Here is a 25,563-nt window from a genome sequence, read left to right as displayed (position 1 = left end):
TAAATCTCGATCAGGGTAGTTGGTTAAGAGAGAAAATAAAAAGAAAAACCCAATTCTGTAACGATCTGGCCATAAAGCTTACTTCCAGGGCTTCATTTTTATGTTACACTGACTATTTTACTGGCAGTCCGTTTGATCCATTTTTAATAACAAGTTTGAGACCAGAAGAGTTGTCCCCAGTAAAATGGCAGGAGGTTTTTTTTTTGTATGCCAAGCGCTGCTGCCACATGCTAAACATGGCATATACACAAAAATAATTGGAAAATAATGTTTTTGGAACCTGAAAACCTTCTCTCCAAGGCCCCTGCAGAAAACCAGAGGGATTTCTCCTAGCTGAGGCCAGGATGTGTTTTCTCACTGTGTGAGCGGCATATGGAAATCTGTGTATGAACGGAAAACCACGTCATGTACCGCATCCTTCAGAAGGTGAAGGGGCAAAGGAGCTGTGTGTAGTTTACAGATGGATGGTGGAAAGAGTTGACAGGACAAGGTACGTGCTGCTGGGTTCTGGTTTGAATCACCACGGCAGCCGTGCAGGGCGATCACCTCCTCCCAGCTGGGATCACAGAATCCCAGAACGTTAGGGACTGGAAGGGACCTCCAAAGCTCATCCAGTCCAATCCCCCTGCCGGAGCAGGAACACCCAGATGAGGTTACACAGGAAGGCGTCCAGGCGGGTTTTGAATGTCTGCAGAGAAGGAGACTCCACAACCTCTCTGGGCAGCCTGGGCCAGGGCTCTGTTACCCTCACTGAGAAGAAGTTTCTTCTCAAATTTAAGTGGAACCTCCTGTGTTCCAGTTTGTGCCCATTACCCCTTGTCCTATCATTGTTTGTCACCGAGAAGAGCCTGGCTCCATCCTCGTGACACTCACCCTTTAAATATTTATAACCATGAATGAGGTCTCCCCTCAGTCTCCTCTTCTGCAAACTGAAGAGCCCCAGCTCCCTCAGCCACTCCTCATAAGGGAGGTTCAGGATGATATTCAAAAGCACAAAAAGGCAGGGGCTTTGGTGATATTGATCCTGTGGTTTAGGTTAGTCACAAGCATGATTACCTTGTTGAATTGAAGCGCAGTGGAATAACTGTATAGTAATTAATGCGAGACATGGACAGAAGCACGTAAAGGGCTACAGGTTGGTTTCCGTTTGGTCTCCATGTGTGGAGAAATGGCTTTACTTCTTACACTGGAAAACATCTGCATTTGCCAGGCATGGAAAAAGATTTGTTGAAGCAGAATAATAAACTAAAAGTAATATCAAGAAATGGGAAAGAGCAGGGGTTTTGTCTTTATTCAATACTGAAAAGTCATCCAGATGGATTTGACACACTAAGACGTGTGTGATACAATCACATGTGTGGTCCTTTCCAGTCCTCCCTTCCCTCCTTTGTCGATCCCATGGGCTGAGTATTTCTTTGACACTCGATTATAACCTCCAAGTAATGAAGGAAGATCTCCAGCAGTAAGATGTGGCAGTCTGGTGAGGTTTTTCCTGTTTTTTAGGGTTTTTTCTAATCTCATCCAGTAGCATTCCCTTCAAATATCAAATTATGGCCAAAGTATAGATTTGTTCTCGGGCTGTGATTCATCTGTGCTAAAACCATGAACTGTGTTGTGGCAGCACGCTGCTGTTGTCCTCTCTGGAGAGGACATGGTCTCTCTGCCTAAGACCATGATATCTCCATAATATTGCAGGATTTATGAAGAGAAATGGAAGTCCAATGGAAAAATGCTGCTCTTGACCCCTCTAAATTTGGAGGGTTTTAGTGGATCCCTGCTGGGTAGCTGGTAATCGCTGTGTGAGCCGAAGACCCAGAGTTACACAGGTACTGCCTTCCCTTCCTGTCACGTCAGCTAACATCCCACACACGCAAGGTTTCATTGCTGTCCTCTCGAAATGGTGATTTGTTGTCCTTGCTGCTCATACCGGGTTTGGATAAGTTAGGCCAGGATGTATCTATCCACCTTCCCTCTCAAAGTATATCTTTAAAATATGTTCAGGTTCGGTAGCGTTAGGTGGCCCAGGCTTTCTAGCTGTAACAGTGACATACTGATAAATTTCCCTGCTATCGGATTGCTTTCAGGCATAAGGGAAGAAGGTTTCAGTAAATCAAGCAGTGACTTTGGATTAAATGCAATCTCCTGAGCTGCAGTTTTGTTCTCAACTTCTGAGTTTCTCAGTGCACAGGAAAAGATTGATGCTGCTTTGTTGTACCCGATATAAGTAACCAAGAGCTCTTTTTGCATGTGAGGAAAAATAGGTTTCCTTGAGATTTTGGTTGTGGATCACCTGCTAGACGTCTGCTGAGTGCACTGTGAATCTTGAGCTTGTTCTAAATTACATCTGAACTGAGATGCAGCGTGTGTCTTTCAGTTTAATGAAATCTCTCTCTTTCAGTTTAATGAATTTAATGATGCAGATCAAAGTGCATAGGGATTTGGGTTGAGGCACCTTGTGGCTGATCCTCTGAGGACAGGCACTCGGCAAATGCTTTCCGAAAATAAAACTTCTTTAAGTTGGGGTTCTGAAAAATCATAGGTGCCTTTTTGAATATTTAGCCCATAAAGTGCTGATTATCTTAACCTCATGGAGGCTGGACTTAACTTTCAGCTATCAAATACAGGTGTTATGCTGCTTCCTGTGAGGTGAGTGGCCCAGGGCTGCCAGTTCTAATGTGCTTTGCAACCTCAGAGTGACTCGCAAGATGTTTTCGAAGTCTGATGCAGTAGGTGATGCTGTCCTTGTTTGACAAGTGGGACAAGTAAGGCTTGGAGCTGTGAAACAAGTGGAACAAAGTCATGGAGGCAGTTGTGTGGCTGTTAGATGATTATTTTCTCCATTAAAAAGTAAATATAGGAATGTGAATGGCTTTTTAAAGGTCTGAAAATATCCAGTATGCTCCAGAAAGCTCTGTAGAGAGCAGCGCTCACCGAAAAATGAGGAGAGACAATACAGTGCTTAGACATCATATAGGTCTTGATTTTTCAAAGTAGACTTTTGTGAGTCTACTGTCTTAGCCTGTGGGTCTGGGATTGACTGAATTTGTAGGACTACATGACAAGGTGGGACCTAGACCTGGGTCTCCTCCGTGTGTCAAAGTTCTCCTCTACCGGACAGAGGAGAAAAAGCATCTTTGAGAAGGATCATCTCTCGGCTGTTAGCTGCTGGTTCAATCACCTGTGGGTAAAAACTAACCTTGGAGGCTCTAAATCAGCTGAGAGGGGATTTTTCTGTATAATACCTTTTCCTATGCACCTCTTCCATTGCGATCTTTGTAGTTAGACCTGGTGAATCAAACATAGCGTTAAGTTCTTCAAAGGTTATATTAACCCTAGCTTTCTCTCGCAAAAAAAACCCCTGTTGACTTGATTCATGCAGTCTTTTGAATCATAAATACAGTCCTTGTTTAGAATATACTCTCATGTGGTTTTTTGGCGTGGAGTTATCTGCAGGAAGAGTACTGGAATGGCTCATGTTGCAACAAAGAACGTTGCTCTCTGAGATACCTGCTGTATTTGCTGCACATTTGGCATCTTACAGTTGGGTTTTTTTGTCTGTTTTTTATTCTTTTCAATGGGAAGTAGGTGTGATTGTAATATGAAATCCTTCCAAGTCATAGCAAGGTCAGCCTCTGCTCTGGGTGTATGTTTATTCCGTAAGTTTAGGTAAGATGGTCACCAGTTGAAGTAGCAGCTGCAAAACAAGCGGTGGGTGATCTTGACTGGCCACAAACACACATTTATACTTAACAAAATGGCCTGTCATCTCGACTTCCTTACTGAGAAGAGGACTCTGCTGTGCTGACCTCCTACGCAGACACCTTCAATAAATTTGGGAGGACATGCAAGATCACCAGGCACGCTCTGCCAGATCCCAGCACTGCACTCTCTTCTGCTGTTTGCTGGTTCTTAATCCGGTCCTTCGAGCTCTTACTCATAAAATCTGGTATCCTACTCACTGGCAAATTTTTCGCCTGGTGCCACTGGTATTTTTCTGGGACCTGGGTCTTGCATGCTGCCTTGTGCCCCTCTACAGCCTCCGAGTGAAATGCAGCATCTTGGTGTTGCCTGCACCTTGCAGAAGAAGAAAAAGCAGCTTCTCTGAAGATGCAGAGACTCCGATTTGGTGTAAAGCATATAAAGGCTTAAAACTGGCTTCTTCAGTGGTTTAGCAGAAGTCTTCCCCCGAAAGACCTGTCCATGACCGTGGCTTCGTTCCCTGCAAGAGTCTCAAGGATAGTTCTGGAGGATGGAAAGTGGACGCTCTCCTCTGGACAGGCTCTCAGCACTGACCCTGCGAGGCAGTGGTTCTTCAGCCCTCCTTTCTGCCCTAAGGGAGAACGATGACCTCTCCTTTTGCCCGATTCAGTGTCAGTGCTCAGGAAGGGGCCCACGTGAGTACAAATTCCTTTGGCTGTTCAGACCCTATGGATGGAGCTGTGGGGCTGCTGCGACACAGGTCTCTCATTTCTTCAGGGGAAAGACTGGTTTTCATGCAGCACCTTTTTATCTGTAAGGGGGGAGAGACTTAAGTATTTATTTACTTACTTATTTTCTTTATTCTGAGCAGAGCTGAAACATTGATTTCTTTTTTTGCAGTGTGCTTCTTTTCTCCCGCTGAATCGTTTGTATGCGTTTCACTGACAGAGTGTTTGAAAGCCCCACTTTCCTCCAGGGACTTTACAGTCAAACTGATGCAAACTCTTTCTTCTCAGGTGCCTCCCGATCATCTGTCATCCAATGCAAGCCAGGAGGCAACTGCCCCAGCAGACACAGAGGCATGACTAGGCAGCTCTCCCCTCTATCTGTTGCTGAAGATTCTGCTGCTCCCATTCTTGAGCTGCAGAATCGAAGTCCCTCGGGAATCTGTCGGCACAGCAGAGTCGAGAGGCAGAGCAGATCAGGTAGGCATTAACAGCCGCATTCCCGGCGTCGCAGCGGGCCTGCGAGAGGCCTCTTTCGTCTGTCTTTTGAAAGATGGTGCGGAGTCCGAGCATGTGGACGTTGGTTTTACCGTGCTGCGAACGGCAGGGCCGCAGGAAAGTCTGTTCTGTACCTGTGTGCAAGCTGGGGATAGGTGGGAAGGAAGCAAGGATGGGAGGAGAAGGCCTGGGCCCCAGTAGGAACATGTAATGTGTTAGATATCTGAGTAATTGTAAGGCACAGAAGATCTTGAAAGGATGATTAACGTTAGCACACAAGTTAGTTTTTACAAAGTGATTGTGTTTCCTCAGCTTCTGCCTGGCCAGAGACCAGGACCCTTAAGAGCCTTTGACGTTCCTTGTCAAAGGCAGTGACAATCTCAGCTCGTACCATGGATGGTCTGAGGAAGAGAAGGAGCAGCAGGTGGAAGGATGTCTAGGGAAGACATCACAGTTCAGATCGTCGATCAGCTGCACGTCAGGGCTTCCATCAGGAAGGTGTCACCCACTTTACTGCACAAGTTTAGCTCAAATGAACCCGTAGGTATGGTGAACACGGACTTCTTCACCATGGTGTCCATCCGCCACCAGCAGGGATGGGATGGGAGCAATTGCAGTATGCAACCACAGACCTTTGAGTCTGCTGCATTGCACTGCTGAGGAAGAGAGAGCCATTAAATGACTGCAGAACTTTAACTCTCCAAGTTCTCTGGAAGACTCTGTAGATACCGTGAGCAGAAACGGGCTGAACATTGGAACTGCAGGAGATGAACCTTCCTCTTGTCACTTCACCGATGGCAGCAAGAGTCAGCCCTTTTCTTCTTGTGTTGTAACATGGAGGGATCTCATACTCCAGGAGAAGTCTCTTGATGGAAACCCTCAGTAAAATGCTGGAGGTGATTATTTACTGCAAGGAGCGGATAATGCAGCATTTTGCAGTAAAGATCATACCTAAGATACCAGGAAACCAATTTATTTCTATTTTTGCAGGTATCAGGTTGAAATAACTCTGTGCGTGCTGGCACGAGGGTACATCCAAAATCAGAACGCATCTTCTCTAAGGACTTCAGTCCCCTTGAGAAAAGAGTAGTGCCTTGACATCATATTCTTCTAAACATTTGGTTTGCATTTTTAAATTTCCCTTTTTATCCTGCTTTTCCCTTCCTCATCAGTGAGGTCTAAGTAGGACTGACCTGACAGGTAGGAAAACAAATAGAAAGAATGTGATTTTCTAGGATGTAGTTGCCAAATAGTCAGGAGAGCTCAGAAGAAAAGCTGTAGGTTTCGTTTTTTCTCATCTCAAAATGAAAGCAAAAGGCTTTTCTGTTACCATCTTGTCACAGAGACATCACAAGCAAGAGTTATGTTATAGTCAAAAGGACCGTGCAGGGGTAGTTCTGCTGGCTGCCACAGTTTGCCATTGACCAGTGTCATCTGCATTCTTCCCTGTCCTTTCATCCTGGTTTTGTTCTCTCTCTCTGTGCTCTTGACAGGGTAACTGTTGGTTTGCTTCAGACTCAACTAAATGCAGACACCAAGGATTTCTGCCACCTTGCTAATTGTAAAAAGTGCTATCTACCCACCTTTGGCTGATCAATTTGCTTTCTCCTCGTTAGCATCTCATGCGGTACCTGAACACAAGTGCTGCTTTCCAGCTTACTCCAGCCCCAGTTTCATGACTTGGAAATCCTTAAACCTGTTTAGTATGAATTGTGTGCTTGCTCACCGTGTGTCTTTGAGTTCAAGCCCTGTCATTATTTTTAAAGGCATTTCTTACCTTGTCCTTTTGGTTCTTTGGCCAAGATTTAGGTGTGCACATCTCATGTGTTTTGAAGGCAACTCTCAAGCTACTGTGTCACTTTGGCCGGGGATCCATCTCAATTTCACTTAAATTAAATGTAAATATCTAGTCCAGGGAGAGAGAAGCACCTCCAGTGAGCTTAGATAGCTATGAGGATGAAATCAGCTACCTTCTCACCCTGCCTGTCCATTAACATTAAATACAAAGGGGTCCTAGGCAGCCGTCTGAACACACAGTTTTGTGCTTACTACATTACACGAAATCAATCCTACCCACTAAGCACTTATGAAAGCTCCCCACTGTCCATTTAATCTGGCTAGAACTTACATAGGTCTTTAAATCCAAGGCAGGACTTGCCGTGAGCATGCATTTCTGTGCCTTTCCCTAACACTCAAACCTGGGACTGTGAAATCCAAGTCAAATGCTAATGGTGGTGTCATGCATAGTAACAGCAACTGCACAGTTATTTGGCAATTGGAAAACAGAAAGCATGGATAAGGGTGCTTTATTCTTCTGTTATTGTATTGTTATTGTAGCTGTTAGCTGAGGAAGGACTAATTGCATGGTCGTTTTGCTTAGCAGGAAAACCTGCAAGGGGACGTTACATGATATATTCTTTTTAAGCCATTCTAACTTGCAAATAAACTGTAATTTACCTTTTAATAGAAGATGTCAGTCATTATTAGTACCATAAAAATGCCTATTTTCTCTCAGCAGCCAAAGAGAATGCTAAAACAATGCTTGCCTTTTCAGACCTGTGTCTGCATGGTTTTAATAAACCCGTAATTTAATTTAAATTCTTGATTCACCACTAAACAATGAACCCACTGAGTACTGACTGTTTTTAGGGGGAAAAAAACACACCACACAATTACAATTACAAAAAGCCCCATGTCCCGGTTAGGAAAATCCTTGATTGCAAATGTGCTCCCTGCTATGATGAATCATTTTTGAGATGTAATGTTGGTCTAATCCAATAACTCGGAACCTCGGTTTGACATTTCTTTGTGGCTGTGGCAATATAAAAGGAAAGTAAACCTGACTCTGAAAGGGAACCTTTTTCACGTTGAAGTTGAATATAGGACAGCGTGTGCTCTCACTGCGGTGGATCCATAGCCCCTCTTAACATCAGTGATTATATTGGTTTTTATCTATATCACATCGTGTGTTCATGCGACTGTAATTGATAGAAATAATTAAGAAATGCTGCAGGTCATGATTTTCAGAAGGAACTCTTGGTTTTTCTATCAAACTGGTACGGTGTGGTCTAATGGGATAAATGGCTGGAGCTCAGCGCTGCCACGTGAGCTCACGGTGTTAAAGCTCCTCAGGATCCAGCACAGCTCGAGCCGTTGTTTTCAGCTGGCATCTGGGACATGAAAAGAGGGTTCATGGGTTGAAGATGCGTCTGGAGGGCAAGCTGCCGGTCAGGGAAATTAAATTCTCTACACTTCGGTCTGCAGATTAGATCTGAAAAGTACTGTACTGAAGTGGGAAATGACAACTTTCTGATTCCTGCTTGTCTGTGTGTACAGGTTCATTTCTAGGCATGCCAAGCTTCAGTTTTGTCCAGTTTCCTTTTTTAACTTCAGAAATGTAAGCACGCTACCTTGACTGAAAACAGCCCCTCTGTGCTTGGGTATGTGAAACCACCAAACCGTTTCTTTTTTCCCCTTCCAGCTTGCAAATAAAAAAGTGACTCCTCAGTTAAAATCTTATTATTCAAGAGCTTGTTCCTGGCTTCAGATGCACAGGCTCAGATAGCTTTTATGTTGCACACACGCGCAGTAATTGACTTTATGATGATGTTGGTTCCGAGGGATGCAGCTCTGTTCCAGAGGTTTGGCTGACAGAAGGAAAGAAGGGCAGAAAAAGCAAACAGTGGCAACATTTAACCACAACGCTGTTACCTCAGGCCCTGGTATTGTGTTTGTATTTTGTTCCTAACCCCTTGAAGTGACACAGACGGTACTACTGAAGTATTTCTGTGTGTGATTTCTTTGTGGAACATAACGAAGTTATGTGGAGAGGGCAAGGGATGGTTTTCATCTGGATCAGGAGGGGAGATTTTGCCAAGAAATTTTTTTTTTCAATGTCTTCATTGTATGTGTAACTCTTTTTCTGTTCTTACTTTTCAGGAGAAGAAGGAACACAAACGCACACAGAAAGCAGCAGCCAAGAAGCTGAAGGACAGACACGATGCCAGTCCTGCACATCCATGTTCCTCAAGCTTATCTGGAGATTTCTTATCATTTTATCCGTCTCTTCCTCCTGGGTCGGGACCACACAGTTTGTCAAAATCACGTATGAGACCTTTGACTGTCCCTTTTTCATGACTTGGTTCTCAACAAACTGGAACATTATGGTTTTTCCCATTTATTATTCTGGGCACCTTGCAACCGCGCAGGAAAAGCAGTCTCCAATCAAAAAATTCAGGTAGGCTTTATCGTGGCGATATCGCTTCGTGCAACCTGATTTCTGTGGGCTGAGATCACTGCTCTTCTCTGTTTGACCTGTGGTGTCAGATGGCAGAATAAAGGTCGTACTGCAGGAAATCTCATTCATAAATAGCTTACAGAAAGCGACTAGATGAGTGATAAGTGCTTGAATAAATGGATAATTGGTTGTTAGAGGGGATTTTTAATGAGTTGAAAAGGTCAGTAATTTGCTTATAATCTTGCTATTATGTTATCTAACATCTCTATATTTTGTGTTCTTGTCTGGATCAGGCCATTAATTAATCAGTAGTGTAAAGTGCACCCAAACCCACTCACAGTTGAGCAGAAAGATGCTCAGAGCTGAGGAGATGGTTTCCGTGAAGAAGACCATGTCTTGTTCTCTATCCTCAGTAAGTACAGCAGGATGAAAAGTGCCCTTTTCTCCCCCTGCTGGATCATAGCATGGAGGAAGAACATCCCAAGAGCCCTTTTTTTGTGTGGGGTAGGAGCTCCCCCTGCTGGATCATAGCATGGAGGAAGAGCATCCCAAGAGCCCTTTTTTTGTGTGAGGTAGGAATTAAAACTGGTTGCAGACCTTGGCTCTCCTCCCCCTGTAGCTCTGAGGGGCAAGTTGAGTGGCTGTCACCCTGAGGGAATGACGAGAAGGCTTTGTCCCATCTTCATCAGGCTCCATGTGGAAACGCCTCTTCTCCTGTGTTGTGAGAGCCAGGGGAACACATCTCTACCTCCGTCCTTTCCCTTCCCTACACCACATGGCTGCATGTTTTAACTGAACTCTCAGCCTCAAGTGTGAAGAAGTCCATAGTCCTCACCACAACATTAGTCTGCAGGGGTGGAAATCCATAAATCCCTCTGCAGTAGCCTCTGTGAAATCATAGAAATAAAAGGTTAGAAGGGAGCCCAAAGAGATCATCCGGCCCAGCCACCACCACTGCTTTAAAGGATGGACCTAAATTCAGCTTGCCAAGAGGTAACACACACGGAGGGAAGAAATTCGCAGGATAATTTTGAGCAGGGACCCAATTCTGTTACTCCCTTGCGAGCTTTGAAAACAAACTTACTGCCTCCAGCAGAATTGTCTGTTCTGCAAGGTGATAACCAGCGTGTGGCCCCTACCTTGTTCCTGCTGGCAGAGGGTCCAGCTCAGCCGTCACCGAGCACACAGGGAATTCGATCTGTGACTCTTAAGCTGGAGAGCAGCAGGGCCAAAATCTTCCCTTGGCTGCTTTCGCCAGGATCTGGGATGTAATTTGGCCCTAAATTAGCATTTCTGTCAAATCAGCATGGCTGAGATTGAACAGTTGCATTTAATTAACTGCTTCTCTGAAAAGCCTGGTGCTTGGTACGTTAATGATGCCTCCATTCAGATTCTTGCTGGAGTATTTGTGTGAACATGAACAGCGTCAGCTGGGCTTCTGGGTATGGGGTAAAGCAATAACAAATGCACAGCAGATAAGGAGGAAGGTCAGAATAAGTATCCCTGCAGATAGATCCTCTGCAGTTTGTTAGTTGATTATACATCCATCAGAGCAACATTTTGGGTGAAACATTTGTGGCAGCGCATAATAAAAATGAGCTTAAATAACTGATAGGTTTCCCAAGCTGTTGTGAGTTCAGCGTCTATAGTTGAGGACACATCCTTACATACCCCTAGGAATTTCTGTGCACACGGAGATGTGAAGTAGTTTTGTGAATGTGTGGAAACAGGAGCCTGATGTTAGAGCTGACAGGCCAGGGGAAAGGCAGCTTCCCAGGGTATTTCCTACCCCAGGAATACCAGGAACTCACATCCCAGGGAGGAGGCAACTGCTGGCAAATACTGACTTCATGGTGAGGACCAACTGCTTGGTCTGCACAGCGTTATAACTTGACAAGCCAAACTCTTTCAGTGTGGGTAGGGGAATGGACGTCTCTTCAGGACAAGCACTTGATTTTCTGGTGACTTAAAAGAATTGAAAGGCATCATTTGTAGTTTTTAAATGCAGAGAAAGTTTGGAAAGGGCCTTTGGAGGTTTAGCCCAGCCTCCTACACAGAACAGCGTTATTTTCAAAGCTAGATCAATTGTTTGTGTAATTGCTTGGTTTATGTTCTTGATATTGTTCCTGTTACAAGGCTTTTCATTACATTTTGTAAGATTTTTTGTTGCTTCATTTGCCGGTTTTACTTCTGTGGAGTAAGTAATCCTTGCCAATAAAGCCTGTCCTGTGGCGATTCCAGGCCTGCCTCAGAGTCCAGAGGTGATTTGTCTTTGTGTTTCTGGAGGATGTAGTTACTCACTAGGAGCTTTAAAGACGTGTGACATTTTGTCCAGCAGATATTCCTGACGGATCAGAACAAACAGTGTCTCTGATACCTTGGCAGAGATCAGTGATCGTGCGAGTGGCTCGCAGAGTGCTGCCCCAGGCCGGCAAAGCTGCACAGAGCCACTGCTGCTTCAGTAAATCCCACTTGGAAGGGTAGGAGTCGCAATCTTCAACTTTAGATTGGCTTTCTGAAAGGTTTATAATCTTAGAGATTGTAAATTGTGTATTTCTTACCTTTCACACTTTACCTTAGAGATTAAATTTTGTGGTTTTAGAATCTGACTCGTGGTTATTACTTCCCTGCTGCATTTTGGTAAAGTATCTTGAGACAGAAGACACAGGTCTTGGTATGGCAGAGAAAAGGTATGTCCCACATAAAAGCTTGGAAGTCTTTGCATTCATGTCGGATTAAATGATCTGAAGCTCAGTAAGCTCAGCAACAGGAAATCTAGCCCTGCCAGTATTTACCACAAGCAGAAGACACTCCGTAGACTTGATGTAGGATCCTAATAGAGTTATGACTTGGAATAGGTGGATGATGTTTTCAGTGTCAGTAATAAATTTTGCCTCCCCATCTGCTGTCTTGGCTTCTCAAGGACAAACACTGTGACATTCAGCAGCTTTCTGCCAGGAGATATCCACGGTGATAGCCGAGGTTAGTCCTGCAGGCACTGTGCAGCCTTGAGGCACTGCCTAGGCAGGCTGCAGGTGCAGGTTTAATAAACACGAACACAGCGGGAAGAGTTGGTTTTCTAGCAAGAAGGATAACAAGACATGAGCATCACTTGAAGGAAAAACAGAGCCATGAGTAGCTGATATTTGCTGTCACCTGTCATCTGCAAGTTTATCACCTACAGATGTCTCCATCTATGCTGCAGCAGTAGCTCAGCCCAGCTTCCTCAGCCACTTATGGATAGCACTGCAAATCTAGATCTTCAGTGCAAAGGGCTTTTCAGAGGAGTATGAGGATCTCTGTTGCCTGAAGCTGCTCCAACCCCAGATGGCTCAGCAGCCCAAAGCCAGGGCTTCCCTTGGACCATTCCTGTTGGGACACAGCACTCCTGTGGTGCTGCCCCTTAAGCCAGATGCTGCTTATGTGAGACATTGATGCACAATTCCCTTTCGTTTTTCTCCGGCTCTCAAGCAGACAAATGCAGCTGGCCAGGCTCTTTCAAATGTTCAGACTCAGTCAGTCCTGGTAAACAGTTCACTGGTTGCTCAACCACCATTGCTCTGTTTGGTGTCTGTCTCCTGAAATGGAGCTGGAAGATATATTATTGCAGCAGATGCCATCATTTAGATAGAAGGACCAGATGACATGCTAACAACTTGTGCTCACAAAAGGTCCCGCGGTGCTTCTTGCTCCTGTAATGCCACTGGTGGCCTTGCCAAGTTTTAATCCGGGTGATGTAATTACACTCGCCGCATTCACATCACCCCAGGTAGCCCCTGTTAGCCCTGGTTTTTTTTTTCTGTAAACTGTTTTAAAACCAGCTGCTGCATTACACTCCAGAGGCTGCTGTGCATCAGGGGTGAATAAACCCGTTCTTCTGCAGGGGCTGGCATCCAGATAACTGAGAGGCGACAGGAGCTATTTAGTGGGTGCCAGAGGCAAAGCTACATCCCTGCCTGAGGTGCTGTAATTCCTGAGAGCATGGCACACAGCCCAGAGCTGATGGCTGAGGGCTACCTGCAAATAAAAAGAGCTATTTGTGTTAGAGGGCAGGTTTTAAATAGACTTCTTGTGCATTTGGAAATAGTCAGTGTCATAGTTTCAGGGTCAGCTGCCCTCAGATATGTCTTTGCCTTTAAGTCAGCAGCCTACAGATATTATCTGTATGGGCAGGGATCCATGAAGCCATCCCCTGAGCCCAGGGTTTTAATCACTGTCATGTCATGATGACTCCTGCAAGTTTAATTTTAGTTGCATGCCAAAGAGGCAGAGTTAACCACTGAGCAGCCCAGCCCTCACAAAGCCCGAGGCAATCTATTGCAGCCATGACTGGGAAAACAAAGTATTCCTCCTGTCTCCTCACCCGCCAAGCATTATTCATGGCGTTCTCTGAGGCACGGAGGTGAATTCATCAGGTCCCTGTCTTGCTCAGAGTGACCCTGCCACAAGTCCTTGCTGTTTTGTTTTTAATTGGGAGGTGAGGAACCGCTGGCCCCCGTTTTGTCTGGTTATTGTAGCTGCTGTGTGTGGTGGAGGCTCTTCCGTCTGCTTACACAGTCCATTGCCTGGAGCCTGTGAGGTGCTTCCAGATTTCTTCTCCTGGCTGTGAATCTGTGCCCATCCCTCCCACTGCTTCTGGGAAGGTGGAGATAAGTGATGCTTGCAGCGTTGCTGCAACTGAATCCAGCCCAGAATAATAACATAATCACTGAGGCTTCTTCCTTCTGAAGTTTCACAGCCAGGGCACTATGGACTCCATCCTTCTGATGGAGTTTGTGCTTGTGCAGACATCTCAGAGGTCTGCAGGACAACAAAGCCTGACCCATTCTGGCATCTCCCCCACTCTTTGGAAGCCACTCACCCTTCCCACGGATGGAGGAGCAGAAGCGCCAGGCTTATTCCCAGCATCTCCCTGGCAGTGGGAGACCACGATGGATGGCGTGGGTATAATTTCCCATGGCACATCTGTAGAAGAGCTTTTCCTATTCCTTGCAGACTCCACCAGTGATGTGCTTGGACGGTTTGCTGTTGCCTTTGTACACTATCAGCATCACACCGGGGCGCTCAACTGCGCCCTGCATCGCTGTGAGCAGCCCAAGCACCTTTGCACATCTGTAGAAGAGCTTTTCCTATTCCTTGCAGACTCCACCAGTGATGTGCTTGGACGGTTTTGCTGTTGCCTTTGTACGCTATCAGCATCGCACTGGGGCGCTCAACTGTGCCCTGCATCGCTGTGAGCAGCCCAAGCACCTTTCTCTCTTGTTTTAACACAGTACAAGCTTGTTTCCTCTAAGGCAGATCCTGAGAGCTTCTGAGACAGATTTACAGCCATGTAACGATCCAGTCACGCATCCAGACCAATGGCAGAATTCCCACTGGGCTGGAGAGAGCAGGGTCCATCCAGGTCTGGCATCCAGACCAATGGCAGAATTCCCACTGGGTTGGAGAGAGCAGGGTCCATCCAGTTGGATGCATCCTGGCCCTGGTGTCGTGTAATGGTGACACAGCCATGGTCCATCCAGGTGAGGAGCCACCCGTCTTGAAGTGAGGCACAATCGGAGCTCAGGATCACCCTCTGCATCCACCTAAGTCTCATGGGGAGACAAACAGCTTTTACATGTAAACTGCTGTATCTGCATGCCAACGAGCACTCAAATCTGTGCTCGCAGTGAGTCCATCCTCAGATGGGGAAACTCATCACCTGCTGAAATCAGTGATACAAAAGCCTACAGCCAAACTCAAGCATTAATTTACTCGCCTGACTGAGTGTTCGCATTGCATCTCAGATAAGTTATACACACCGCTAACTCTTCTCTTTCTATCTGTAGCATTTCTGTCCTGATCTTTGGAGAGCACACTGACCCGTCAGAAGGTCTGGCTCAACCAGAGTGAAGGAGATAATTAGCAGCTCTGCCTGCTCGAGCCTTAATTTGTTGGACACCCTGGCAGAGCTCGAGAAAGCAATTTATTACTGCCAGAAATGACTGCTTCGTACCCCAGGTCATTTTAGTGGCAGCAGGGAATGGATGGTTAATAAGACATGGCTGATCTCATGTATTACATAGATCTTATTATTCTACTTTCCTCAAAATGAGAGTCGTGGTTTCCATTCTTAATAGTAAAAAAAGGGCAATATTTTTAACAGCAGAATATAAAAGTAGTTTAGGAGACCTGAAAACGATTCTGCCTTTAAAGGCAAAGCCATGTCAGGGTAATGACGACACTGCCACCACTCCTCCCCCCTCAAATAACAAATGTTTTTGACTTCACATGGCAGTATGTTCTTTGAAGTTACTAATTAGTTCTACATAATTAGTGTTTCAGCAATCTTCCAAACACAGACACATTTGGCTGGGAATACTTCAGGGCCCAGAGGCCTCCTGGCATTTAGATTAATCCCTGAATGTCACTTCGTAAGGATGTGTTGCAGTTTGGAGGTACCTTGGTTCACTTCATTGGCGTTTCAGTTGGATGCAGCGTTCGCTTGTGGGACCTCTCCTGTTTTACACAGACGTGTCAGAGAGCTGCACCGTCGAGAAATGAAGCGTACTGGGCATATCTAGAGGAATCCCTTTAACCAAGAACGCACAGTGATATTGCTAAAAACCATCCTTCCCAGTTTGGGAAGGGTAGGGATGTTTCAGGAGGGGTGCAGTGAAGTACCTTTAGTCAAGCTGCATGCTTGGTCTCCTCTCAGTCCATGCAGGTACCACCATGCCAGTCTGGCAGTATTTGTGAGTAACTTTAGGTGATTCTTGAAGCTAACTTGGCTGTATGTTAGAATACATTTCAATGAGAAGAAAAACAGGTTTTGGAGCAAAGCACAAAAAAATTTGTCAAGCTGCAGAGAAGGAATTGCGGTTGTAATCCCTCTGTTCACGGCCTCGGAGGCAGAGCCCGAGAGCTGTTGGTGCTTTATAGATAACCTTCATTTCTGTGTGTGAGTCCCTGGGATTATTGTTCCATGGAGTGTGATTATTCCAGGTAAGTTACTTCTTTTCTATTTGCGAAACTGCTGTTTTAAGAAGATTGTGGGTTCTTTTCGCTGTGTGAATTAAACAATAGATTCTTACGGGTATGCAGAGCAGTTAGGAAAAGCACTTAATTGAATGCGATAAAAGTCTAATGAATGCTTGCTGTGCTGGAGTGAATGCTCAGGAAAATCCTGGCTGAGTTTAAAACTCTTTTCTTTTCATAGGGAATGCAGTCGGATTTTTGGTGAAGATGGTCTGACGCTGAAACTCTTTCTTAAAAGGACTGCTCCCTTTTCTATTCTGTGGACTTTGACTAACTACCTGTATTTACTGGCTTTAAAGAAGCTGACAGCCACAGACGTCTCTGCCCTATTCTGTTGTAACAAAGCTTTTGTCTTCTTGCTTTCTTGGATTGTGCTGAAAGACAGGTTCATGGGAGCAAGGGTAATGGCATGCCTGATTTTCAACTCTCTCTTGTTTTCATAATTGCCCTTAAATCCATAAGATATTGTGCTGCCATAGTACTGCTGCATTAAGGTGTGTGTATATATATATAGATAGATATAGATATTGTGAAACCATTTCTCATTGAATTTTATGATGCGAACCTAAGCTTGCAGATCAGTGAGACATCTCAGGCTCCAGAGGTAATTTGACGTGGGAATTTCAAGAAGCTATTACAGCTAAATGTAATTTGATGAATTCGAATAGGAAGACTTCCAGTTTCATAAAAGCCCATTCTGTCTTGGGTTGCAGCGCTGAAGTACAGTCAGTTAATTTTATTTTAGGCTTACTGATAAATGTGTAGGTTCTAGCCAAAGCAATTGTACTCCTTGTTTGGGTAGAGAGCCATTTTCAATATGTAGGTGTTTTTCTTGTGCTGTTACTTTTTACAGACACATGAATGCATGCACGTGTGCGTGTGCCAAATATAAATGAGAAGGGACAGCAGCCACTGTTGGAAAACGCGATGGATCAGGACGCTCGTGCTAGTGGGATGGGGTTTTTTTTAAATATCAGGATAACACTTTTTTCAATTAATGATGGGATAGGAAGGTTCTGAAGTGAAAGTTAAAGGCCATCCTGATTCACTGGCATCTGCTCTAGCTCTTGGAGCAGCCACCAGGACACTGCGCTTGGCGTTTGGGAGTGGAAGAGGAAATGGTTGCATCTGTTTCCTATGCAGCTTAAAACATAGAAGCATGGGATGCGACCTCAGCCTGACTAACTCAAGGAATAAGCAGGGCTTGAAATCCTCAGTTATTCTCCACAGAAATTAACAGGATCAGTAACTTCTCTCTTCTGTCCCTTGATCATCTCAGGTTCCAGCTGAAAAAACTGGAAATTTTGTACACTTTAAGCTTATTTTTTTTGTCTCAAAGCAACCTCTTTCTAGAAGAGCAAGCATAGCTCTTGTATTTTCCTGGCTTACTCTCCTAAAGAAACCTAGATGAAAAATACTAAAGCTATTTTCGGTTATTAGTTATTTTTCACTGGCTTTAAAAAAAATATATCGTTGCTATAAATATGCATTAGTATTAATGCTGTAAACACCGTGAGGTTTGCACAAGAAAATCTTGGCAGAGGAAGGGAACTGCACATAAAAGAAACTGTTTATTGCTGTTAACTGGCAGGTTCTGGATGCGCATTACTGGAAACGTAATTAGCAGCATTTTCCAGCAGCTCTCCTGCCAGAATAACACTTAATGATGTTAATAACCACGCAGGAGAGTGTTTGAGGACTAAAATACGACAAAGCAGCGCAGACCCAGCCTTTTGTGCTTTGAATGCCTCTACTGCCTTCACCCCCCAGCCTCTCGGAGGGCAGGTGGAATTGGGTTATTTGGACAGTGAGGGGATGAACAGAAATAAGGGCTTAATCACGCACTCTGAGCCAGTGTTTTTGCAAAAGCACTCAGCACCCAGGTGCGCAGCCAGGTTTTTCAAAGGAGCGCAGCTCCCAGCGGCTTTTTTGGAGCTTCGGAGCCGTTGGTCACGTCTGTGAGGATGCAGCCGGCACTCGCATCCCTGACACGGCTTTCACCTGCCTGGGCTTGGGTACCAGCAGCTGTCAAGGCTCAGCGGCTCTGCAGTGGATTTCCACCAGCTCCCTGCCCTCCTGGTGATGCTGCGGACATCTCCAAAGGGTCTCCACGCTGCCTGGTGGCTCTCCAAGCGCCCGCTGTGTGCCAACACAGCGGTACCACACAGCCCGAAAAGCGGCTGCTGGCCAGGCTGGGGGGCTGGAGTTTCAGCTGGGCTGGTGAAAGTCAAACCTGCCTCGATGGCCACCTTGTGGTATGGCATCATCTTGCCCGTGGAAGCGTTGAGTGGCTGTAGAAACCCTGCTGGGGCTCCATGCTGGGGTCTGGCTGTGTTTGAGCTACCCGGAGCGTGCGCTGTGCTCTCGGTGGTGACGCTGTAGCGTGGGAAGGAGCTTGCACCCAACCTGAGAGAGAAAAACACCAGCTGAGGAAAGAGTATTCATGTGAGAAGGACATGTACAGCAATGATACATAGCTATGTACCTATAAACATAGTGCAGGTAGACCACAGATACCTTGAGTACCTACTGCCCTGCACAAGGAAACCTAGCACAATCCCTGCCTGCACCCCAGTCTTCTTTGCTCGGACATTTCTGATCATCTCACAAATTAATAACGTATCCGTGTTACGCTGAGATTTCTGGGGGTCAGGGCAGCTTTGGCTCAGAGCAAGCACAAACATTTAAAGGGTTTCACGTGTTTGAGCAGTTCTCTTGGTTTGAGTTGCTTGGATTGAGCCACACGCTGAAACTTTTGTGTGCTTGAGCCCTTGGTTGTGTTTCATCTGTGAAGTTGAATTAATGGTTATTAGGTAGGTATGGAGTGGTTTGGGATCATTTTTTGCCCCTGAAAAGACTGACTGTAGCCTGGAGACAGCTTTCCTTACTATAGCACCTCATTTTCTGCTGCGCTCCACATGGGAAAAAAATGTTCCTGAGTAAAATGTTGGCTGGCCTTGCTTGCTTCCAGGGGGGAAATGAAAAAAAAAAGAGGCAGGCTAATCTCATCCCTTACCTAGGAGGCTCCAAAAGAAAGCTGCTGCCCTCCTCCCTTAATTAAAACCCTTTAACGAGCTGTCAGCCACAACCACCAGCTTTGGTTCACTGCGACCTTGCTGCTGCTTGTCAGCTTACAGAAGGCTGTGGGCTGAGCTCTGAGGTTTCCAAAGCAAACACGCAGCAATTGCTAGGCAGAGGTCAGCTGTGCTAATGCAGGGGTGCGTAATTTGCAGGAAAAGCTTTGAACGTGGAACTTAAATAATGTTCTTGCTGTTTACCAGTGTCAGATCTTGTTTATCTAATGTCTCATGAGACAGTGCTCCGTGTGTATCCAGTTGTTTCAGGAAAAAGAAAGAGTTCTTGGCTTTCTAAATATTTGATTAAATTAGGAAACTGCTCTCTACATTTGGTGCAGTCAGACTGGGAAGAACCTCCTGTTGGGGATGATGGATCTACTCATTTCCACTAAAACAAGGAAAGGACTCAGTGGGTCTGAGCAATGAGTGAACTGTAAGTTAAATCTCCAGCCTTTCCCTTGGAGGGCGGGGATAACTACATTGAGCTTTTCTGTTTTGCCTTGTGGGAGACACTGCTTGAAATATTATAGCTGCAGTAGTGCAGCTGACAGCTGAAATGCTGTATCTGAATTTATGTGCAAGGCAAGATACGTGGTGTGGCCTGAGATGAAACCAGCCAGGCAGGAGCAGGGCAAGGGGATGCGTCTGGAAACAGATAGGAGGGACTGTGCTGATGTCTGGGAGATCCTGGGTGTAATTCTGCCTTGCTTCAAGGCCGGACTTTTGTGGTATTTGTGTCTTAGGATAAGCTAAGGGTGAGAGCCGTAGGTCCGGAGAGAGCAGTCTTAGATCCATGATCCCCATGTCCATGTCAGGGATGGCCTGACTGCTGGGATGTGTCATTCTGTGGAGGGGAGGGAAACCATCTGGTCCCCTCTTGCTAAAGTCCTCCCAGATCCCATCAAACCATTGCATTACACCTAGAGACTGTGAGTACATACGGGACACTGACCCTTGTCATTAAGTCGAGGGACCTGGATCTCAAGTGCCATTTCACGATGAATTTGGAGTTATCAACGGTATCTTCAGGCTTAGGTGACAGCTGGGCAGCTTTTTTGAACTGTAGCTCAGAGCTTGGATGTTTTAAATAAAGGTAAAGTGGGATATAGGCATGCACTGTGGTTTGTGACTCCACCTTTGACATTGTCACTGCGATACCGGTGTACCTCTGTTAGTGGTAAGGCAAGAGGGAAGTACTTAAGGAAGTGAGTTCCCCAGTGAAGATGTTGGCCTGGATACCTATGGGATTTAGGAGCACTAACATTTTTACCTGTAGTCTCAGAGGTTGTTTTTGCCCCAGGAGTTGATCCTTGGTTCCCCATTGTCCCCCACGTGTGGACACCTTTACCTGAGTCAGACCAGTGTCCCTGTCCTGTGTGTCCCTTGAAACGTGGGTTTGCTTTACTGACTGGCTCTGCTGAAATTGTTCAGTGGGATTTTTGTGCTTGTCACCTCAGTCTGGCTCACATTTGCTTGACCTGTGAGTATCAATGGCTTTTCTGAGACTTGGTAAAACTGTGTGAGATCTGAAAGTCAGGCTTCTCAGCAGAAGGGTGCATGATTTGATCAGGACACCTTTAAAATCAGTGATGTGAAGCTTAGGTTTGTCTGTTAGTAAATATTTCTTACATGAAGTGTAATAAGGTTTTCAGGAAGCGAGTGCCCATCTCACATCGGTGTTAGCTCAGGAGTTGAACCAGAGCTGCAGGAGCAAGAAGGTGGAAAGCCCTGTCTGGCTCAGCAGTTGATTTTGGGACCCGGTCAGTGCGGGGGTGTTTTGTAGAGGTAGCACTATCTGGGGGAACCACTTCAGGTTCTTTCTTTGCATGAATGGAAGAAGCTGCTTTGCCTATCCACTGGGGAGCTGTGTGATCCGATGGGTGTCTGGGAATATAAGACAGGGTCTGAACCTTCAATGGTTCTGTAACAGCCAGCTTTGGATATCTCCATTGGTGCATCTTTTGCTCTGCACCCAGCTCTAGTACAGGAACAGCCTTTTTGTAATGAGAAAATGCTTAATGTAATATTAATCAAAAAAAACCAAATCTGTAAACCCCCCTGTCTCTCAGAAATGAGGCTGTGATTTTCCACAGGTCTGAGGAAGCACATTTTCCTCTGCAGTCTGTGGAAGCCAGCTATTCAGTGTCTTTCTCTGAAATTCAGGCTCCATATCTACTGGCTGAGGGCAATTAGGTAGAGAGGGGGAGTTTTTCAAAGAATAAAACATGTTGGGATCCCTACCACTCCCTTAAGGTCCTTGGAGTCAAGATATGGCTCAGATATGGTGTAGTTAATTATTTCTGTGCTTTTTCTTTGAAGCTCTGTCTGTGATTTTTCAAACGAGGCCAAAAACCTAAGCACAAAGGTAAAGGCTTCATGAAGAAATTTGGTGATGACTATCCACGCAGGCTGGGAGGGCTGGTAGGAAATAGCGTGCACAACTGGAGCAGCCTGGAAGAGCTCCCCGTGGTTCTCTGGTATTTCACAATACAGGGGTCGTTCTCCTGGTCCAGCAAGGTTGGCCATTTAATTTTAGCCATTGCTAAATATTTCTCTTGTTGCATAGCAGAGCATGATGACTTCAAATTTCTTGATCTTGGAGTCGTACCTCCAAAGTGGATGTTTAGCTTATAAAATACTCAATGAGGGCTGTTCTGTCAGTAAGTCCCAGCAGAATTTGTGATGTTACAGACCCATATCACTCTCAGTGCACACACTTTCCTTATGTTTTACATCTCTCCCAGCCATACATATTTTCCCCTATTTAAGGGAAAGCAAGAAAGCTTCAAGTAAGAGCAAGTAGCTAGTGGCACTCATTAAAACCCCACACAGTGCTGATCTCTTCCCGTGTAGTGACATTGCACTGAGCTCTGCGTTGCTTTGCTTTGTCTGTGCAGATAGTTGCAGCAATAATGGCAATCACAGGAATCGTAATGATGGCGTATGCAGATGGTTTCCAGGGTGATTCAATTATCGGGGTAGCATATGCTGTTGGATCGGCCTCTACATCTGCATTGTATAAGGTAGGTCATGGCTGGTTATCAGTGTTCTTGTATTCTTTAACATTGGTTGTTAAAAACGCACGAGTACAACGTGAATTGCTGTCCAAGAAAATGTTTTCTTTTATTCATCCCTCCTGCATCATTCATACGTGACCAGGCGGTGTCACGGTGTCGGGAAATCTGCTGTGAGGGTAATGAGTTGTTAGCTGCCAAACGAGTGACTTTGCTTAATGAGCCTTTAATGAAATCTCCATTACCGTGCTGCAAGGAGTTTAGGATCGTGTTTTAGTCATTTCCTGCCACCGCAGTTTATCGACGCTGTTTTGAAGGGGCTTACCACATGCAGCAGGGGAGAGTGAATCAGGGGCAGCAGAAAGTTGGATGTAGTTCTAGTGGGGTGAGAAGTTGTCTCCCAGCTTCAGACTTTGCTTGTCTTGATGATAAATTTTGAGACCGCATCTGGAATATTGTGTCCAGTTCTGGGCCCCTCAGTTCAAGAAGGACAGGAACTGCTGGAGAGAGTCCAGCGTAGGGCTACAAAGATGATGGAGGGAGTGGAGCATCTCCCTGATGAGGAGCGGCTGAGGGAGCTGGGGCTCTTTAGTTTGCAGAAGAGGAGACTGAGGGGAGACCTCATTCATGGTTATCAATATTTCAAGGGTGAGTGTCACGAGGATGGAGCCAGGCTCTTCTCGGTGACAAACAATGATAGGGCAAGGGGTAACGGACACAAACTGGAACACAGGAGGTTCCACTTCAATTGGAGAAGAAACTTCTTCTCAGTGAGGGTGACAGAGCCCTGGCCCAGGCTGCCCAGAGAGGTTGTGGAGTCTCCTTCTCTGCAGACATTCAAACCCCGCCTGGACGCCTTCCTGTGTAACCTCATCTGGGTGTTCCTGCGCCGGCAGGGGGATTGGACTGGATGAGCTTTTGAGGTCCCTTCCAATCCCTAACGATCTGGGATTCTGTGATTCTGTGAAATGCGTTGTGACCATTGGCAAGTCACTCAAAGTGCTTTAATTTAGGCTCGTGTAGGACACGTCAGCCCAAATCCTGTAACTTTCATTGTGTGGACAGTGTTGTCTTCAGGTTCTTAGTTACTTCTCATTTTGTGTTAAGCTTTGGGCTACAGATGCACTGTAATAACGTGGTATCCCCCTCTGTACTAAAATGCAGGGATGGGCTAAAATCAGACCAAAGTTCCCCTTGCAGAAGTTCTTTGGGAAGGGGTTGGGTTGTGGCCATGTGGTCCTGGTCAGGGCTGTCCCCGTGCCCCACTCTCCCAAGGGGCACTTTGCTTCCCACAGCGGACATGAGGTCTAAACCCCTCCTCTCTCCTCTCCTCCACAGGTTTTATTCAAAATGTTTCTTGGAAGCGCGAACTTTGGGGAAGCGGCTCATTTTGTTTCCACCCTGGGCTTCTTCAACTTAATTTTCATCTCTGTTACCCCGATCATACTGTATTTTACAAAAGTGGAGTACTGGTACCCCTTCTCTGCTGTGCCCTGGGGTTACCTGTGTGGAGTAGCTGGCCTCTGGTTAGGTACGTAATTAAAAAGATGACTTATATTTCTAGCTCTTCTCCTCCTTCCCCCCCCCCAAAACAAAGTTAGCCTCAATAACTCCCCCCAGCCCCCTTAAGCAGCAGAGCTCTCTCACACATTAAATCTGATCCCAGTGCAACTGGTACTCCTGGAGAAATGTTTTTCGTAGGAAGCCTTAACACCAGCATCAACAGCAGAACATAAACAGGATACGAATTGGGCACTTCACAATTGCTCTCCTCGAGCAGGGCAAAAGAGCTGCTGGCTTCAGCCCAGGGGCATTTTAATTTCCAGATTTAACAACATCCTTTCCTTTAGCCAGGTCGCTATTATTTGGTAACGGAAGAGGGCTTTGTCTCCACTGTGGGTATATTAAAAGGAAACAGAGAGGACGTCATTGCCCGGTACACGGCCTGTGTCCTGAGCTGTGGTCAGGCTGACAGCTGAGGTGCTGCCAACACCTTGGAACTGCTCTAACCAGAATTGCAGCTGCTCTGTGAGCACCTAAGGGCCAGAAAGGAGGGATAAGTTATCACCCAGAGCTTCCCCTCATTTCACATCGCTGTGGTGTGTAACCAAGCACATACCACACTTGTAGGGTCAAGGTGGAGGAGAAGTGGCTCACTCTTGTGTTTTTTCCCCATAATCATGTATTATTTTCTCTGTTTTTCCGTAGCTTTCAATATTCTGGTTAATGTTGGCGTTGTGCTCACGTACCCCATCCTGATCTCTATTGGCACAGTGCTCAGCGTCCCTGGAAATGCAGGTACAAGTATCATGGTGGTCAGTGGAAAAATACACACAGGGGCGTGCAGACAGCAGCAGCAGTTTATTGTCTAAACAGTCGAAATCTGTTGTCATATATTTCAAAAGCAGTTCAGCCTCTTCTGGCTTCTCCTGGTGACAGTGGGTGTTTCAGGTGGTGAAAGCCTTTTGGTTTTGTGTCTTGCCTTCTTTCTCTGGGAGTGACGGGATGCCCCCATACCTCCATCCCACCCAGAGAAGAGAGCAGGCTGATCCCCAGCCCAAAGCTGATTGTTCCTGAGACGTCGTAGGGTCAGTGTCCTGCTGCAGCTCAGCACCATGCTGGGGGCTTTTCATGCAGCAGCAGGACAGGGTTTATACGTGGAAGGTTACTCCAGAGTCCTGTCTGGTTGAACAGCCTCCGTCTCTGCTTTTCCAGTCTCCTCCTCCACCCTCTTAGCCTCACCACTCTGGGTATTTGAATGTTTTCAAAGAAACCTCTGTTTTTAGGGGAATGCAGGTCAGAGCTGTAAAACAGTCAGTACCTGTAAGAGCCTGCTGAGGGCTCAGACATGCTCTTGTTGCTAGCTGTGGCTGGGCCTGGAGGCATCAGCTCCAGCTCTCTGACCTGCTTGCTCCTCTCTCCATCACTGGTCCATGCAGCCCAAGGAAACATCCTGCTGATGCAACCTGGGAATTGCCACAAAGTACCTCCCCTCTCAGAGCAGAAATGGAAACTCTGGGGCTTAAAGCAGCCCTGCAAGGCTTCCTCAGAGCCTGCATGAAGGAGACGTGGCACTTATGACACTACACTACCTAAACCGAGGATGGAGAGCGGCGTGGCCAGTGTCACAGCCAGAGCACAGCACGCGGGTTATGGAGATGCATGGGGCTGATCTGACGCCATAGTTGATCCTGCTGTGGTTGTGATGGCTTTTTTGTTTCTTCTTCGCAGCCGTGGATCTGTTGAAGCACAAAATGATCTTTAGCGTAGTGAGGTTGGGAGCCACCATCATCATC

The 25,563-nt window shown here is 46.0% G+C and overlaps 1 protein-coding gene across 1 annotated transcript in view; it reads left to right on the top strand.

Moving 5' to 3' along the window:
* Positions 1-4,715: 4,715 nt before the first annotated feature.
* The window catches only part of SLC35F4 (solute carrier family 35, member F4), a gene marked incomplete at its 5' end in the record, with an annotated part of 21,046 nt that continues 198 nt past the window's right edge, over positions 4,716-25,563 (top strand). The window contains 7 exons of the mRNA XM_010190339.1: positions 4,716-4,904; positions 8,862-9,159; positions 16,358-16,577; positions 22,151-22,276; positions 23,606-23,798; positions 24,476-24,565; positions 25,499-25,563. The exon at positions 25,499-25,563 is cut by the window's right edge and continues 198 nt beyond it. Coding sequence (XP_010188641.1) covers positions 4,716-4,904; positions 8,862-9,159; positions 16,358-16,577; positions 22,151-22,276; positions 23,606-23,798; positions 24,476-24,565; positions 25,499-25,563 — 1,181 coding nt within the window. The remainder of the gene's footprint in view (positions 4,905-8,861; positions 9,160-16,357; positions 16,578-22,150; positions 22,277-23,605; positions 23,799-24,475; positions 24,566-25,498) is intronic.

This window comes from Mesitornis unicolor, unplaced genomic scaffold, assembly GCF_000695765.1.
Source record: "Mesitornis unicolor isolate BGI_N332 unplaced genomic scaffold, ASM69576v1 scaffold1798, whole genome shotgun sequence".
Taxonomy (NCBI): Eukaryota; Metazoa; Chordata; class Aves; order Mesitornithiformes; family Mesitornithidae; genus Mesitornis; species Mesitornis unicolor.
The sequence above is the reverse complement of the archived record's forward strand: the minus strand, read 5'-3'. Positions and strand labels throughout refer to the sequence as shown.